This window comes from Acipenser ruthenus, chromosome 6 (assembly GCF_902713425.1).
Source record: "Acipenser ruthenus chromosome 6, fAciRut3.2 maternal haplotype, whole genome shotgun sequence".
In the NCBI taxonomy this organism is placed as follows: domain Eukaryota; kingdom Metazoa; phylum Chordata; class Actinopteri; order Acipenseriformes; family Acipenseridae; genus Acipenser; species Acipenser ruthenus.
Genome location: NC_081194.1, coordinates 29,803 through 48,393, shown reverse-complemented (window position 1 = coordinate 48,393; position 18,591 = coordinate 29,803). Strand labels below are relative to the sequence as shown.

The 18,591-nt window shown below is 43.2% G+C and overlaps 1 protein-coding gene across 1 annotated transcript; it reads left to right on the top strand.

Moving 5' to 3' along the window:
* The first annotated feature begins 1,806 nt into the window (after positions 1 to 1,806).
* On the top strand, positions 1,807 to 9,682 carry LOC117971251 (peripherin-2-like). The gene is made up of 3 exons (XM_034919349.2): positions 1,807 to 2,800; positions 5,611 to 5,857; positions 6,646 to 9,682. The coding sequence occupies exons 1-3, from the start codon at positions 2,220 to 2,222 to the stop codon at positions 6,868 to 6,870; spliced, it is 1,053 nt and encodes a 350-aa protein (XP_034775240.1). The 5' UTR covers positions 1,807 to 2,219; the 3' UTR covers positions 6,871 to 9,682.
* Positions 9,683 to 18,591: the final 8,909 nt, after the last annotated feature.

The following is an 18,591-nucleotide window of genomic DNA, read 5'->3' as shown; positions in this document are numbered from 1 at the left end:
TGACGTCACGAAGCTACACCCTACAAAATCTGCAGATCCAGCACAGCCAGGTGCAGCTTTGAAAAGTAGCTGCGGGAGGCTCTCCATGGCTGTGAACCAAAAAAGACAATGGGTGTGTTCACAACACTTTTTTGCCGTCTAGATTGCAGACGGGAGTCTGCGTGTAACGTCACGGTCTGTGCAGACGGAGCGTGGACAGCTTTGGTAGATGAACAACAGTTCTGAGCAGAACCAAAATGGGGATGGTGTTGAGAGAAATTAATAAGTATTATAACAGGCAGGATATCCCCACCCCCCCCACCCTCTCACTAAGGGGTTGTTAGACAGTACTGTATTTTGATCTGGGACAGAAATAGTTCAGATACTTGCACATATGGTCACATATCTCACTTCAACTACCTGTTATTAAAGCTGATTTATTTTCCTTAATTCAAAGTAGGTTATTTGCTGTCCCTGATAGCCTTTCATACACCTGCTGAAAATAACAGAGCGGTTTTAGGTTCATTTCAGCCATTTAGGATTATTATTATTTTTTTTTATTTTTTTTTACATGTTTAAACCTTTAGAATAAATATCTGAAAATTTGAAAAGTATAATAACTGTGGAAAAAGAGTCAAATCATTTTAATTTGTATTACACATCATTCATAAGATAATTAATGACATGACTGGAAGGTGATTCACACCCCCTGGCTAGGTGGCAGTAGCACATGGAGTGAGGATTGCATCTGGTTGCTACATACTTCTTTGTCAGCCAACGCTCGTCTATTGTTTTGAGCCGGGGCTGCTCCAGCGCAGGCCCTGTCAGGAGATGTGCGATCTGCGCAGAATCTGCTCTCAGGAGATGCATGAAAAATTACATCATGCGGATAAATGAGTTCATACGTAATTCATCATGAATCACAGACACTTATTTGAAAGTGTTACATAAATAAATGAATGAATCGATATAAAATAGAAATTAATAGTAAATTAAACATAATGTACTAATCCATGAGAAGTAATGTATACTATTTCAATAAAGTTAATCTTCAACAATGACATCAAAGTGACTCTGTATAGTCTGATAAGCCAGAAACTAACTATAGACCGTGTAAAAATTAAAACTAAGTTATAATGCACTGCAAATGAATGCAATCCCCATGTGTGACATTGTGATAAATGAAATAATTACATGTAATTCAGTTTCATTATATACATCAGACAAATAGAATAAGTAATTAATTATGCAACTAGAGTATAAATAGGTGATGTTGCTAGTTTCCCAAAGGTTTGGAGCAGGCGTTACTAGTAGCAAAGTGACGTCAAACAGAGCAGCCACGCGCAGCAAGCTCTGTGAAGGCATTCATCTAGTAGCTGCGTGTGACGTCAAACAGAGAGCAGCCAGGAGAAGCAAGCGCAGCCAGCTCTGGGAGACAAGAACGCGACCAGAGTGAACCTCACACAACAGAAAGGAAAGGTTCACCAGTACGGCTGTGGTTTTATTTCAATGGAGATTCAACATTGTTGATTGGATTGCTATGTTCTACAGTTCTACAACGTGGTAAGAAAATGTGTTGTCCTCCATTAGTGGATTTTTCTCGCGTGCCCCCTGACGAGAGCTGCCGTGCCCCAGTTTGAGAACCACTGCTCTGTTTCAGCAAGCCGCTGTAAACGGTCTGTGCGCTCCTACAGCACAGGCAGGATGACCACGTGACCAAGATGACCAAACTAGTTAAACAGTAAAACCGGATTTCCTGGCTCATCTGCTGACAGGGATTTTTGTAATTGGGATGAGGCTGATTAGTGTAATTAGGATGACGTCCTTGAACCTCAGGGTTCATCATCTGGATCCCAGACAATCGTTCTCCTTTGCTGGAAAAGGACCTGAAATAGCTGTAAAGCCCACTGGCCAGTTCTTTTATATGTATTAAAATAATAATAATAATAAATACATATACTGCATATATAAAAAAAAAATTTCGGGGGGGTGATAAGTTTTTGGTTGTTGTGCTCTAGGTTACGAGAAACTGGGTGGTCAGCATGGATGGACAGCCTGGGACTTCAAACAAGTCTTGCCTTTTGCAGCTGCTATATGGAACGGATTACAAACTTCTTTTTAATTAGATTTCCCTGCCACTTTGTTATTTATATTTGTTCTTGTTCTTTAATTCTTAATTAAAAGAATACATATATAAATATATAGATACATATTTTTGGAGAACAGTGTGGAAAGGCAGAATGGCGCTCATGACGGTGAAGTTCGATTTGAAGAAGAGGGTGACGCTTGCCCAGGGACTATGGCTGATGAACTGGTTCTCTGTGATGGCCGGGGTCCTGGTCTTCAGCCTGGGACTGGTTCTCAAAGTGGAGCTGCGCAAACGGAGCGAGATGATGGACAATGCCGAGAGCCACTTCGTCCCCAACTCCCTGATCTGCGTGGGGATCTTGGCCTGCGCCCTGAACGCTTTCGGGGGCAAGATCTGCTATGACTCCCTGGACCTGGCCAAGTACAGCAAGTGGAAGCCGTTCCTGAAGCCCTTCCTGGCCACCTGCTTCATCTTCAACATCCTGCTGCTCCTCACGGCTGGGCTGTGCTTCACCATGCGGTTGGCCCTGGAGAGCACGCTGATGCACGGGCTGAAGAGCGGCATGCGCTACTACAAGGACACAGACACGCCCGGCCGCTGCTTCATGAAGACCACCCTGGACATGATGCAGATCGAGTTCCGCTGCTGCGGGAATAATAACTACAAGGACTGGTTTGAGATCCAGTGGATCAGCAACCGCTACCTGGACTTCAGCTCCAAGGAGGTCAAAGAGTAAGTCTCCCTCCTGCTCTTCTGCTGTTTGCCATGAGCAGCTCAATTCATCTAGTGTTGTTTTATTTGGATATTACATTAAACGAGTAGAATGTTAAAATATTGTATTAGTGATTCAGAAACAAACCCAGAGCTAGAGGTGCATGGTCTGTAGAAAGCTCAGTGCATTCTTTTAACACATTATCTATTGATACATAACAGTTCACTTGCTATGCATGGATTCATTCATTTTTGTGTTTAGTAATGTGTGTGTGTGTGTGTGTTGTTTCAGTGCCTCTCTTATTACTATAGTATTAGTTGTATTAAATGCTGCTTCACGTCCTTTCCTCAAACAGCATTGAGGTCTTGGCAGCTCCAGGCAGGTTCCTATTCTTGCTTTTCTCCTGCAGGGTGTTTTAATACGCTTCTTGTTTGATGCTCTGTGTTGCAGTGTATTTTAATATGCTTCTTGTTTGATGCTCTGTGTTGCAGTGTATTTTAATATGCTTCTTGTTTGATGCTCTGTGTTGCAGTGTATTTTAATACGCTTCTTGTTTGATGCTCAGTGTTGCAGTGTATTTTAATATGCTTCTTGTTTGATGCTCTGTGTTGCAGTGTATTTTAATATGCTTCTTGTTTTAATGCTCAGTGTTGCAGTGTATTTTAATATGCTTCTTGTTTGATGCTCTGTGTTGCAGTGTATTTTAATATGCTTCTTGTTTGATGCTCTGTGTTGCAGTGTATTTTAATACGCTTCTTGTTTGATGCTCAGTGTTGCAGTGTATTTTAATATGCTTCTTGTTTGATGCTCAGTGTTGCAGTGTATTTTAATATGCTTCTCGTTTTAATGCTCAGTGTTGCAGTGTATTTTAATATGCTTCTTGTTTGATGCTCTGTGTTGCAGTGTATTTTAATATGCTTCTTGTTTGATGCTCTGTGTTGCAGTGTATTTTAATATGCTTCTCGTTTTAATGCTCAGTGTTGCAGTGTATTTTAATATGCTTCTTGTTTGATGCTCTGTGTTGCAGTGTATTTTAATATGCTTCTTGTTTGATGCTCAGTGTTGCAGTGTATTTTAATATGCTTCTTGTTTGATGCTCTGTGTTGCAGTGTATTGCTCCAATGTAGAAGGCATTCATGTTGGCTTCATGTTTTTATAAAACTGTTTCACAGTCAGCCTGTGAATATTCTCATGACATCGAAGGCTGGGTGATCGGCTGGGAGGCTTTAGATCCGTTAGAACAGGTGGATGTGTTTGTGTGTCAATGGCTGGTTTGAACCTCTTTTTATTTTTTATTCATGGCACAATTAGGATATCTTGCACAAAGAGCCTAATGTTTTGTTCAACTTCTATCAACTGTTTCCTTTTTTTCGTAAAGATTAAAAGCAAACAAAACATGTAACTTTGTATTTATATAAAAAGTGTTGTTTGATACCGTATGTTTATATGTTTATACACTGTGATGTTTATAAAGCTTGTTCACGGAGGGGTTCCTCTCAACACAGCTAGCTTGTTCACAGAGGGGTTCCTCTCAACACAGCTAGCTTGTTCACGGAGGGGGTCCTCTCAACACAGCTAGCTTGTTCACGGAGGGGGTCCTCTCAACACAGCTAGCTTGTTCACGGAGGGGTTCCTCTCAACACAGCTAGCTTGTTCACGGAGGGGTTCCTCTCAACACAGCTAGCTTGTTCACGGAGGGGGTCCTCTCAACATAGCTAGCTTGTTCACGGGGGGTTCCTCTCAACACAGCTAGCTTGTTCACGGAGGGGGTCCTCTCAACACAGCTAGCTTGTTCACGGAGGGGGTCCTCTCAACACAGCTAGCTTTTTCACGGAGGGGGTCCTCTCAACACAGCTAGCTTGTTCACGGAGGGGTTCCTCTCAACACAGCTAGCTTGTTCACGGAGGGGGTCCTCTCAACACAGCTAGCTTGTTCACGGAGGGGGTCCTCTCAACACAGCTAGCTTGTTCACGGAGGGGGTTCCTCTCAACACAGCTAGCTTGTTCACGGAGGGGGTCCTCTCAACACAGCTAGCTTGTTCACGGAGGGGGTTCCTCTCAACACAGCTAGCTTGTTCACGGAGGGGGTCCTCTCAACACAGCTAGCTTGTTGGTGTTGTCTATGTTATATGCATAACGAATTCCTTTTAGTTTCCAAAGTTACGTGAAGTGCGTAATATTCTGAATTCTGCAAGGAAGCTTATGTGCTGCTGCTCACTTCGCTGTATTCTGAATATTGTGCCTTCATTCGTGACCAAGAATCCCAATTAAATTCGTAATAGAATGTGTGTTCCCTATTTATATTAATTAATTAATTAATTAATTTATTGCATTTATAAAGTGCTTTTTATACAATGTATCGCAAAGCACTGTAAAGTACAGAAAAAAAGAACAAACCACAATACATTTGTATAGCATGTCACACATACAACTGCCACAAACAGACCATTTAAATAACAGTATACACATAATTCAAAACAACTGGACAATCCGAAGACTGTCAGCTGAATAACAGTAGAAACAACCATTAATAAAGGAAGTTTTAGAGGACATTATCTGTCTGTTAGAAAATGAAAGCCCCATTACCTCTGTAGGTTAGCCAATCACACTTGGAGCTCAATTACCATTTAGTAAAATTTTCAATGCAATAAATTAAGGGACGCTATATTTATTTCTAATTCAATTAAATCTTAATCATGTATGTGTTCAATTGGCTCTGTTAAATATTGTTCCGCAGGCACGCTGTAGGTCTAAGCTCTAGTTGTCTTTGCAGCTCCAGTGTAGCGTGTGCTGGGCGTCGCATCTCACCTTCTCTCACTGTTGTTTTCCAGCCGCATTAAGAGTAACGTGGATGGGAAGTATCTGATGGACGGGGTCCCCTTCAGCTGCTGTAACCCCAGCTCGCCCCGGCCCTGTATCCAGTACCAGATCACCAACAACTCTGCCCACTACAGCTACGACCACCAGAGCGAGGAGCTGAACATCTGGACTCGGGGCTGTCGAGAGGCGCTGCTCAGTTACTACAGCGGCATGCTGAACTCCATCGGCATCCTGGTGCTGCTTGTCCTGCTCCTGGAGGTGAGGAGAGGTGCAGGGAGCGGGAGAGCTGAAGAGCGGGGGAGCGGAGAAGTGGGGGGAGCAGAGAGCGGGAAGTTGGAGAGCAGGGGAACAGAGAGTGGGGAGGCGGGGGAGTGGTGAAGTGAGGGGAGCGGACGACGGGGGAGAGAGGAGCAGGAGAGCGGGGGAGCAAGGAGTGGGGGAACAGAGAGGGGGGAGTAGGGATCGTGGGAGCGGTGGGGGAGCAGAGAGTGGGGAGGCTGGGGAAGAGAGAGCGGGGGAGCGGGGAGGCGGGGGAGTGAGAAGGCAGGGGAGCAGAGAGTGGGGGAAACAGAGGAGCGGGAAGTGGGGGAGCAGCTGGGGAGGCGAGGGAGCGAGGAGGTGGGGGAGCAGAGAGGAGGGGAGCAGTTGGAGAGGCGGGGAGCGAGGAGGCGGGGGAGCAGAGAGTGGGGGAGTGGGGGAAGTAGAGGAGCGGGGGAGCAGGGAGCAGCTGGGGAGGCAGGGGAGTGAGGAGGTGGGGAGCAGAGAGTTGGGGAGTGGGGGAAGCAGAGGAGCAGGGGAGCAGGGAGCAGCTGGGATGGCGGGGGAGTGAGGAGATGAGGAAGCAGAGAGAGGGGGAGCAGCTGGGGAGGTGGGTAAATGGAGAGCGGAGCAGTGGGGGAGGTGGGGAGTGAGGAGGTGAGGGAGCAGAGAGTGGGGGGGTGGGGGAAGCAGAGGAGGGGGGAGCAGCTGGGGAGGCGGGGGAATGGATGTGTTTGCCTGCTGGCTCTCTGTGTAACACGCGTGTGTTTGCTCCTCCCCACCTGCAGGGGGCAGTGATGGTGGGGCTGCGGTACCTGCACACCTCCTTGGAGAGCCTGTCGAACCCGGAGGACCCAGAGAGTGAGAGTGAAGGCTGGCTGCTGCAGAAGAGTGTGAAGGAGACGGTGAGCTCGTTTCTCGAGGGCCTCAAGTCCATGACGAAGTCGAACCAGGTGGACAGCGACGCGGAGGCCGGGGGAGGGGAGGCACAGACCGTCGCCACTGTCAGCTGAGGAGTGACAGCCTGGGGGACCAATCCCTGATCAGAGAGCGGGAGGGAAGCAAGACAACCAGGAAACTAATTGCACACAAAAGTGAACAAGTATTTTACACCTTGTAGAATGTGAGCCTACATGAATATATTTACATATATATATGCTGTATAAAATATAAATGCAAAAAGCATGACTTCTTGTCAACCAGAGACCTGTGTATATTGTAAATCTGGTTCTTCTAATCCATCCCACTGTAATTGAATAGACTGTAATTCCCCCACGGCCACTCACTCATTAATATAAGCTCTCAGCCCGTCACCGGGATATAAAACAGTTCTGCTTTAAAGCTAGAAGGTTTGCTTTGCAATGTGAAATACCCTCAGTCAGAAAACAGGAACAACACAAATAACTAAATGAACCCGTTCTTTCATGAAATGTGTATCATATTCCCTTGTGTGACTGCATTGTGATTCATTTCAGAGATGAGGAATGGATTTTTAACCCGATAAGCGCCACCCTCCCTCTGTGGGAGGTTTACCCCATGGCTATCCATCTGAAGCATAGTGTACACCACAGCCAGTGAAGAGCTGCCCATGTTTAATCAGAGAGAGATTGTCTATGTGAGGTAGTGGGGTTTTTTCACAGGGTAACTCATAGTATTCCCACAGAGTACGAGCCTGGTGAAGTGAGTGGACCAGGGAGCCTGTAGACACCATGCAGTCAGGGAGCCTGTACACACCATGCAGTCTGGGAGCCTGTACACACCTGCAGTCAGGGAGCCTGTACACACCATGCAGCCAGGGAGCCTGTAGACACCATGCAGTCAGGGAGCCTGTAGACACCATGCAGTCAGGGAGCCTGTACACACCATGCAGTCAGGGAGCCTGTACACACCATGCAGTCAGGGAGCCTGTACACACCTGCAGCCAGGGAGCCTGTAGACACCATGCAGTCAGGGAGCCTGTAGACACCATGCAGTCAGGGAGCCTGTACACACCATGCAGTCAGGGAGCCTGTAGACACCATGCAGTCTGGGAGCCTGTAGTTACCAGACAGCTCAGTCTGCTTTCCATGGTGTCCTGCATTGAGAATCCCTGCTGTGAACAACAGAAGCTTTCGACACGCAAAGAAGAGGGTTAAATAAGAGCAAATAAGGGGTTGAAAATCTGTTTCACCGACGCAGTCGATCGCGGTAGCTTTGCAAGGGGGAATGTCAAAACATAACCCAGAAAAACCTGGTCCTGCATGCTGACATCCTGCAGTGTTTGTGATTACCAGTCCCTTGGGAGTGAGTTACAGTACTGGAGGAGGGTCTGAACTATACATCACATTTTAACATTGCCCCTTCCTGTCGTGCTCTACGGATGCACTGAAACTGTGTCAATGATACTGCTGTTAAAGGACGGGAGACTGCCGATAAAGTCTGGATTGGGCCCCTGAAGAATTCATGAAACAATAAGTCTGAATGTTCCCACAATTTGAATGATGAAGCTAGCGTACAAAATGAAGCCTGAGGTTCCGTCATTACATTTTCCATCAATGTGACCACGTGGCTGTGTTTGTGCAGAACTGTGAGGTCTGATACAAGATCTCACACTTTCCTTCAGCACTAATAAAACTGCTTGGTAATGCAGAACTGTTTGATAGTCTTGTGTGAGGGCAGTTTCATTTGGATCAGAGGTCTTTTTACACTTTGGCGTCCCAATCAGTAATGTGGTCACAAAGGTGGAGAATGTAATGGCAGTACCTCAGACTTCACTGAGTACACACTGTCTCAGACTTCACTGAGTACACACTGTATCAGACTTCACACTCTCAGACTTCACTGAGTACACAGGTTCACACTGTATCAGACTTCACTGAGTACACACTGTCTCAGACTTCACACTCTCAGACTTCACTGAGTACACAGGTTCACACTGTATCAGACTTCACTGAGTACACACTGTCTAACTCTTCATTGAGTACACACTGTCTCAGACTTCACACTCTCAGACTTCACTGAGTACACGCTGTCTCAGACTTCATTGAGTACACACTGTCTCAGACTTCATTGAGTACACACTGTCTCAGACTTCACTGAGTACACACTGTCTCAGACTTCACTGAGTACACACTGTCTCAGACTTCATTGAATACACACTGTCTCAGACTTCACTGAGTACACACTGTCTCAGACTTCACTGAGTACACACTGTCTCAGACTTCATTGAGTACACACTGTCTCAGACTTCATTGAGTACATAGGTTCACACTGTATCACCTTCAGTATTTCAGGGGCAAGACCTGGCCTTACTGACACCCCTCCTTCAACATTCTCATTTCCACTTCATCTGTAATTCAATTTTTTTCTTGAAATTGTATATTTAAATAACAGTTACTGTGAATAGAATATTTTGTGTCTTGTCCTTTCCTACAAAGCTGTTAGCTGGATTTTCTCTGTTATATATATATAAAGAGGTAAGCCTACTTTGTCCCGTCTCAGCTCAGTGAGTAAAGAGATTTGATAATTAGCCGATATCGATATGCAAATTAGCCATGCGTAGCGTTCTCGTGCTGTTTTTGCAGACTGCTCTGGAAAACGTGGTTTCCATGCACAGAGAACAGATACAGGAGAGAATCTCGCCTGGTAATCCATGGTTGTCAGGTGACATCTTGTTTGAATGCAACTCAAAAGCAGTGTAAAGCTCATGTAATAAAGCTGTGATTTGTAAATACAAATGTATTGTGGCGTGTTCTTTTTTCTGCTATGTACTGTACAGTGCTTTGCGATACTTTTGTATAAAAAGCTCTATATAAATGCAATAAATAAATAAATAAATTCCTCGTGCCTGGTTGTTTAATAATACGTTTTACTGCTCTTGCCTAAATTGTCCATTGGTGGGTGGCATATCGTTAGTAGTGAATAATATTTCAAGTAATTTATCACACGACTTATTAATTAAATAAAAAAGGAAATAATTAACCCAGAGGTATATAATGAAACTGTCCAACCCAGGTATTGCAGATCACCATGGCTGAAAAGCAGCGGAGACGTGGGATTATAGAGATCTGTGTCAGACACCTTCCATATATGCTCCCAAAGCTGTGTGGATTGGGAGCAGTGGACAGTTTTACGTGAAATGCGGATTTCCATACGAGAATTGGCATGTATTTCGCATGTTTGACATTATGCTCACGGGTAAATGAGATTTACCTTATCCCTATGGAAGGCCATCTGGGTAAAAAAAGTACACCGTTCAAATAAATTACTACGTGTAGTACTGTGACATTAAGCGTTCTATTTTGTTAACTACACATACTATTTTTATTGCACGTACAAATTTGGGCCAATCATGTGCTTTAGAAATCAAATAAGATCCAATGAATTTAAAGAAAACAGTACCTGTACTAAATGATCCAAAAATCCAATGATCTTCCAAAAGTGATCAGGGAATCTGAGCCTTTGAATATTTTTAAAAGCCATCTCAAAACATACTTTTTTAAAACTACCTTTTAAACTTATGTTTGTACAATTATATATATATATATATATATATATATATATATATATATATATATATATATATATATATATATATATATATATATATATATATATATATGCCTTTACTTTTCCTGTAGTTTGTTTGTTTTATTTCTGTCACCGTAAAACTTCCAATAATCGCCGGGTCTTTTTTAAATGGCGAGTTATAAATAATAATACAGTGCGTGTCATACTGGATGTGGTCTTTTTAGTGGATTTTATTGTTTTTGTTATTATTAGTCTTTTATGCGGGACTTTGTCAAACGCTTTCTGGAAATCTAAATAAACCATGTCATATGCTTTGCAGTTATCCATTGTCGATGTTGCATTCTCAAAAAAATCAGGTTAGTTAGACACGATCACCCTTTCCTAAAACCATGCTCACTGTCTCCCATATAGGTAATTTTCCATTTTGGATCTTATTATAGTTTCCATAAGTTTACATATAATAGAAGTCACGCTTATTGGTCTGCTGTTACCTGGTTCGGTTTTGTCTCACTTTTTGTGGATCGGTATTACGTTAGCAATTCTCCAGTTTGCCGGTACAACCCCTGTGTCAAGAGACTGTTGCATGATCTTGGTTAGCGGTTTGTAAATAACTTTCATTTCTTTGAGTACTATTGGGAGGATCTCATCTGGCCCAGGGGATTTGTTTATTTTAAGAGCTCCTAGTCCCTTTAACACTTCTGCCTCTGTTATGCTAAAGTTATTTAAAACTGTATAGGAACAGGTCGACATGTGGGGAATGTTGTCTGTATCCTCCTTTGTAAAAACTTGTGAAAACTAATCATTTAATATATTTGAAGAAGGAATCTGCATTGAAAAACTAAATTGCATTTACCACTGTTAATTCTCAAACTGAACGCAGTAGGGATTCAAGGAAATGCATGTGTAGAGGATGCTACTGATTTTAATATATTCAGTGAACATTAGGGCTTGATTTGCTAAAATACCCTGATTTAGATGCTTAATTAGCGTAGCTGATCAACACCATCAACAGGTGCTGTGGATTGGGAGATTACGAAATGATTACCTTACCTTTAAAAGTGCCACAGCGTTTCTCATTTCAGAGTAGCACACACTTTCCATGGAGCTGTTTTCCTGGGCGTCTGTCTGATGTTTGTTTGACGAGTGGAGGTAGGCCAGTTACATTATCTGTTTTATCCAGTGTGATTCATTGTTATTTTGAATTATTTTTAATCACGTCTTTAATTTTAGTTCCGGTATTTGTAGGGCGGGCCATGATAAAGATGTTTGAATCCAGACTCGCCTGAGGTAATGTGATCGATTGTTTAAAGGTACGTGTAGGGTGGGTTTATGTACCGTGTAGGTTGCAGCCCACCCGAGGTATTGTGATTTTATAAATATTTTTATTGTACAATGGTAGTAGCGTGCCTTTGGGGAGATGCTAACTTTTGTTCTTTTTTTCATAGGACAAAGAACGCTCCCCGTTGTTTTTCTCAGATAGTGTTAATACAGGTTTTTTTTGGTAACTTTAGCAACACTTGCAAATCAATTGATAGATATTTGAGAATTGTGCACACAGCTGATTCATCACTTGCGTATACAATACTTTATATCCAAACTAAGCCTTTTGTGGATACTTGTGGAGCGAGGTAAGCTATAAAAAGGCCAACAAGATGCTCAGATATATAGTGAAAAATATTGAATTTAAATCAAGGGAAATAATGTTAAAACTGTACAGTGCATTAGTAAGACCTCATCTAGAATATTGTGTTCAGTTCTGCTCACCTCGTTACAAAAAGAATATTGCTGCTGTAAGGAAAAATTGATGAAAACTGAAAAACAATATTAGTGAAAGTCAAATATGTTTATTGCTGTAATACAAGAATAGAAATATTGTACAGAGTCGCATCACTCTGGGCTGCAGTGAGATTGGTAGAACTGTCACCACACAATGCATTCACTTCAGTTTTGTAGATTCCAAAACACATCCTTTTAATGATGTCATTTATGACCCCTCCTCACTATACCTGTATGTGGCAAGTCTCAAAGCCTCACACACATTCCTTTGCATCTGTAGATTCTCTGAGATTCTCCCATCCCCCCCATGCAACCAAATAGAGCAGAGCAGGGGACCTTTTTTCAGAAATGCCCATATGGTCATATTTGCTCTCCATCTAGTCAAACTGCATTGTATTGAGACAGACCCTGCATTCCAAAATACCACACCTAAACTCTGTGCTCAATGTCTCACCATTGAAAATATAAAGCGAAAGTAAACAATACATCCCAAATATTAATATGGACTATCAAATTTCCTTGCACTGCTCTAAAGAGTGCAAAGAAGAGCAACCTGAAAAAAAGAAACAAGGACCAGGGATCACAAATGGAGATTAGATAAAGGAGCATTCAGAACAGAAAATAGGAGGCACTTTTTTTACACAGAGAATCGTGGGAATCTGGAACCAACTCCCCAGTAATGTTTTTGAAGCTGACACCCTGGGACCCTTCAAGAAGCTGCTTGATGAGATTCTGGGATCAATAAGCTACTTACAACCAAAACGAGCAAGATGAGCCGAATGGCCTCCTCTCGTTTGTAAACTTTCTTATGTTCTGCTTGTTCATGTTCTATCATTTTGCAAATCCTTGTTTACTTTCGCTTTATATTTTGGGGGTGTACAATACAGTGGCATTGTTATAAAATAAAACTGTTGCTTAATACCCACTGACACAACTTTATGACAGTGTTGCTGGAATGTTGCAGTGTAGTTCTGTTAATGCTATAAGGGTGTATGTTAGTGGCTTCTCCATGATTGCATCTGAAGTATTGGAAGATGTTAGTGATGTTACATAATAAACGCTGGGCCTCAATAGTTGGCGGGGCGATACAAAATAAAATTATATGCTTGCAGCGCAGAAGAAAATCTCTCGCCGCCACATTTGCAATGTTCCTTATTTTAAATTGATATCTTCTTGTCTAAATGATACGCCAAAGGTTATTGGCTACTGTGCCAATTATGTTGTGAATAAGAAGTGACTACAAGCGAATACGTTGTCATGACAAGCCACTAATTTAAAATGCCCAACATAGGAAATACGTTTAGAACATGTACCGATTTAAATTGGTACACATAGTCATTTCTGTGCTCTGATTGGTCCAAATGAGTACATGTAGTGAATATCTGAAACATATACTACACAATGTGTTTTTGACCCAGATGGCCTTCCATATATCCCTCTCTGTGGCCGTTATTTTCCGCCACCAACCAGATCCTGTCGATCTGTTCTCCCAAACGTGCACACGCATCGCCACTTCACGTGTAAACTCCCCCATTGATATCCTGAGTGCAGAACTACACTTCCAGTGAAATTTGGGATCCAATGGGATCGTGACTTTTAATTTACTGGAACCTAAATAATGCAGAAGAATGCAGAATTGTGACATCATAGTGAGGTGAGAGCCAGCAATTTAAATACAAGTCTGTTGGCAGAGGTGTAAGCCCTGAGGAGCAGAATGAGCAGTGGAGCGTTTATAGAGTGACTCGGTGAGGCCTCTCAACAGGGAATCCAGTTCATCCAATGTGATCAGGAAGACTTAAGAACTGAGGAGCGCATCACACCACACTGCATCCCAGAGTTAACCCTCCTGTCAGCGGCAGGGTCAGTGCATCACACCACACTGCATCCCGGGGTTAACCCTCCTGTCAGCGGCTGGATCAGTGCATCACACCACACTGCATCCCGGAGTTAACCCTCCTGTCAGCAGCAGGGTCAGTGCATCACACCACACTGCATCCCGGGGTTAACCCTCCTGTCAGCGGCTGGATCAGTGCATCACACCACACTGCATCCCGGAGTTAACCCTCCTGTCAGCGACTGGGTCAGTGCATCACACCACACTGCATCCCGGGGTTAACCCGCCTGTCAGCGGCTGGATCAGTGCATCACACCACACTGCATCCCGGAGTTAACCCTCCTGTCAGCGACTGGGTCAGTGCATCACACCACACTGCATCCCAGAGTTAACCCTCCTGTCAGCAGCAGGGTCAGTGCATCACACCACACTGCATCCCGGGGTTAACCCGCCTGTCAGCGGCTGGATCAGTGCATCACACCACACTGCATCCCAGAGTTAACCCTCCTGTCAGCGGCAGGGTCAGCGCATCACACCACACTGCATCCCAGAGTTAACCCTCCTGTCAGAAGCAGGGTCAGTGCATCACACCACACTGCATCCCAGAGTTAACCTTCCTGTCAGCGGCTGGGTCAGTGCATCACACCACACTGCATCCCGGAGTTAACCCTCCTGTCAGCGACTGGGTTCATGCATCACACCACACTGCATCCCAGAGTTAACCCTCCTGTCAGCAGCAGGGTCAGTGCATCACACCACACTGCATCACAGAGTTAACCCTCCTGTCAACGGCTGGGTCAGTGCATCACACCACACTGCATCCCGGAGTTAACCCTCCTGTCAACGGCTGGGTCAGTGCATCACACCACACTGCATCCCGGAGTTAACCCTCCTGTCAGTGGCTGGGTCAGTGCATCACACCACACTGCATCCCAGAGTTAACCTTCCTGTCAGTGGCTGGGTCAGTGCATCACACCACACTGCATCACAGAGTTAACCGTCCTTTCAACGGCTGGGTCAGTGCATCACACCACACTGCATCCCAGAGTTAACCTTCCTGTCAGCGGCAGGGTCAGTGCATCACACCACACTGCATCCCGGGGTTAACCCTCCTGTCAGCGGCTGGGTCAGTGCATCACACCACACTGCATCCCGGAGTTAACCCTCCTGTCAGCAGAAGGGTCAGTGCATCACACCACACTGCATCCCGGGGTTAACCCTCCTGTCAGCGGCTGGGTCAGTGCATCACACCACACTGCATCCCGGAGTTAACCCTCCTGTCAGTGGCTGGGTCAGTGCATCACACCACACTGCATCCCGGAGTTAACCCTCCTGTCAGTGGCTGGGTCAGTGCATCACACCACACTGCATCCCAGAGTTAACCCTCCTGTCAGCGGCTGGGTCAGTGCATCACACCACACTGCATCCCGGAGTTAACCCTCCTGTCAGTGGCTGGGTCAGTGCATCACACCTCGGCCAGTGCTCACACAGCGTAGCTCTCACAGGGAGCTCACACAGGGTAGTGCTGCAGAACGCAGACTCGCACAGCGTAGCTCTCACAGGCAGATCACACAGGGTATTGCTGCAGATTCTGGACCTGCTGATCCTTCGATTATCCTGTTAATAAAAGGACGATTGTGGGCACATTGTGTAAATACTTGTGAAACAGGTGTGGAGTAATTCACAGGCGAGTTCACACAAACTATGATCTCTGTGTGTCCATAAATAATAAACAAGTAAGTAATACATTAAACTACTAGCTAATGATTATGCTTAAAGAAATTGAGAAAAATAAATGATGCAATCAACTGCAACGTGTAGGAAAAATCTGTCTATGACAGATTGCATATCATAGGTAAGTATGAATCAAGTAAAACCTTTCTGGACCGATCTAAAGATCAAGTGCAGACATTTGAAATCACAAAGATCTATCTACCTATAGCAAAAGAAAAGACTAGTACAGCAACAGTGATGTTGGCTTCTATAATAAAAAAGAACATTTATATACAGTGGCTCTCAAAAGTATTCATCCCCCTTGGACTTTTCCACATTTTATTGTGTTACTACATGGAATCAAAATGGATTTAATTAGGAGTTTTTGCCACTGATCAACACAAAAATGTCCATAATGTCAAAGTGAAAAATAAAATCTACAAATTGTTCTAAATTAATTACAAATAAAAACAGAAAATAATTGATTGCATAAGTATTCACCCCCTTTGCTATGACACACCTAAATAAGCGCTGGTGCAACCAATTGTCTTTAGAAGTCACATAATTAGTTGAATGGAGTCCACCTGTGTGCAATTAAAGCGTTTCACTTGATTTCAGGTTAAATACACCTGTCTCTGGGAGGCCCCACAGTTGGTTAGTACATTTCTTAACAAAAACTATATCATGAAAACGAAGGAACATTCAAAGCAAATCCGGAATAAGGTTCTTCGAAAGCACCAATCAGGGGTAGGATTTAAGAACATTTCCAAGGCATTGAATATCCTCCGGAGCACAGAAAAGTCCATTATTAAGAAATGGAGAGAATATGGCACAACTGTGAATCTGTCTAGAACAAGCCGTCCTCAAAAACTGAATATCCGGGCGAGAAGGGCATTAGTCAGGGAGGAAATGTACTAACCAACTGTGAGGCCTCCCAGAGACAGGTGTATTTAACCTGAAATCATGTGAAACACCTTAATTGCACACAGGTGGACGCCATTCAACTAATTATGTGACTTCTAAAGACAATTGGTTGCACCGGAGTTTATTTAGGTGTGTCATAGCAAAGGGGGTGAATACTTATGCAATCAATTATTTTCTGTTTTGTATTTGTAATTAATTTAGAACAATTTGTAGATTTTATTTTTCACTTTGACATTATGGACTTTTTTGTGTTGATCAGTGGCAAAAACTCCTAATTAAATCAATTCTGATTCCATGTTGTAACACAATAAAATGTGGAAAAGTCCAAGGGTGGGTGAATACTTTTGAGAGCCACTGTATATCCAAATACAGAACATTCCGATTTGACAGAGAGATTGTTTGGAAATATCCCCCTGGTCAACACCAAGCACTTGAAGATCCTGAAATTGCTTTTAAATGACATCACTGTTTCAGTTACATATATTACCAGCATACAATGCAATTACTGACTGTATAATGAAAAGAGTGCTTCTTTATTTCCGTCCCATTCTTTCAGAGAACTGGACTTTATTCTCACCCTGTGAGATCCACATATGTATCTTGTATATGTGTTTCCTTATGGTAATGTTTTTAAGAAATGAGTTGCTAAAATGAAATAAAAACTTTTCAACAACATCCTTCATAAGTTTAATCAATACTGTATTGATTGGATGATAGGCACATGGCCGTAGCCCTTTAAAACACTGTGTGAATCAATCATTTCACAAGGGAATCCTCTGTATTAATGGCCTGTGTGTCTCTGTAACAAAGTACCCATCCTGCTGAAACAAACACATTGTACTGAGTGACAGCATGTGAATCCACACACCCATCCTGCTGAAACAAACACATTGTACTGAGTGACAGCATGTGAATCCACACACCCATCCTGCTGAAACAAACACATTGTACTGAGCGACAGCATGTGAATCCACACACCCATCCTGCTGAAACAAACACATTGTATTGAGTGACAGCATGTAAATCCACACACCCATCCTGTGGAGGTTATTATTATTATTATTATTATTATTATTATTATGGACACTATCACCCTTCATGTAAATGTGCTTTATTTTGCTCTTATCAGCCCCTATTTTACTGCATTTAATCCTGTACTTCAGAATACTGTAATCTGCCAAGTTTTTAACCTGTAGTACTTTGTATTTAATCACATCCTGATGTAACTATCACTATTTAATCATATCCTGATGTAACTATCACTATTACCTGCTATATTATTGAATTGTGGTTTGTCAAACTTGTACTTTACTTGAACAAAAGTTATTGTATTTCTTGCTACGATTGTAAGTCGCCCTGGATAAGGGCGTCTGCTAAGAAATAAATAATAATAATAATAATAATAATAATAAATTATTTATTTCTTAGCAGACGCCCTTATCCAGGGCGACTTACAATCGTAAGCAAAAACATTTCAAGCGTTACAATACAAGTAATACAATAAGAGCAAGATAAATACAATGACTTTGGTTCAAGCAAGTACAAGTTTGACAAACCACAATTCAATAATACAGCAGGTAATAGTGATAGTTACATCAGGATATGATTAAATAGTGATAGTTACATCAGGATGTGATTAAATACAAAGTACTACAGGTTAAAAACTTGGCAGATTACAGTATTCTGAAGTACAAGATTAAATGCAGTAAAATAGGGGCTGATAAGAGCAAAATAAAGCACATTTACATGAAGGGTGATAGTGTCCCAGGATACAAACAGAGGAGTTCTACAGGTGCTCTTTGAAGAGGTGAGTCTTAAGGAGGCGCCGGAATGTGGTCAGGGACTGGGCAGTCCTGACATCTGTAGGAAGGTCATTCCACCACTGCGGAGCAAGGGTGGAGAAGGAGCGGGCTCTGAAGGCAGGGGAGCGTAGCGGTGGTAGAGCTAGTCTTCTAGTGCAGGCGGAGCGGAGAGGTCG

Coding starts and splice junctions, on each gene's coding strand:
- LOC117971251 (XM_034919349.2), top strand. CDS start 2,220: ATGGCGCTCATGACGGTGAAGTTCGATTTGAAGAAGAGGGTGACGCTT. Junction 2,801..5,610: donor AGCTCCAAGGAGGTCAAAGA/GTAAGTCTCCCT, acceptor GTTGTTTTCCAG/CCGCATTAAGAGTAACGTGG. Junction 5,858..6,645: donor TGCTTGTCCTGCTCCTGGAG/GTGAGGAGAGGT, acceptor CCCCACCTGCAG/GGGGCAGTGATGGTGGGGCT.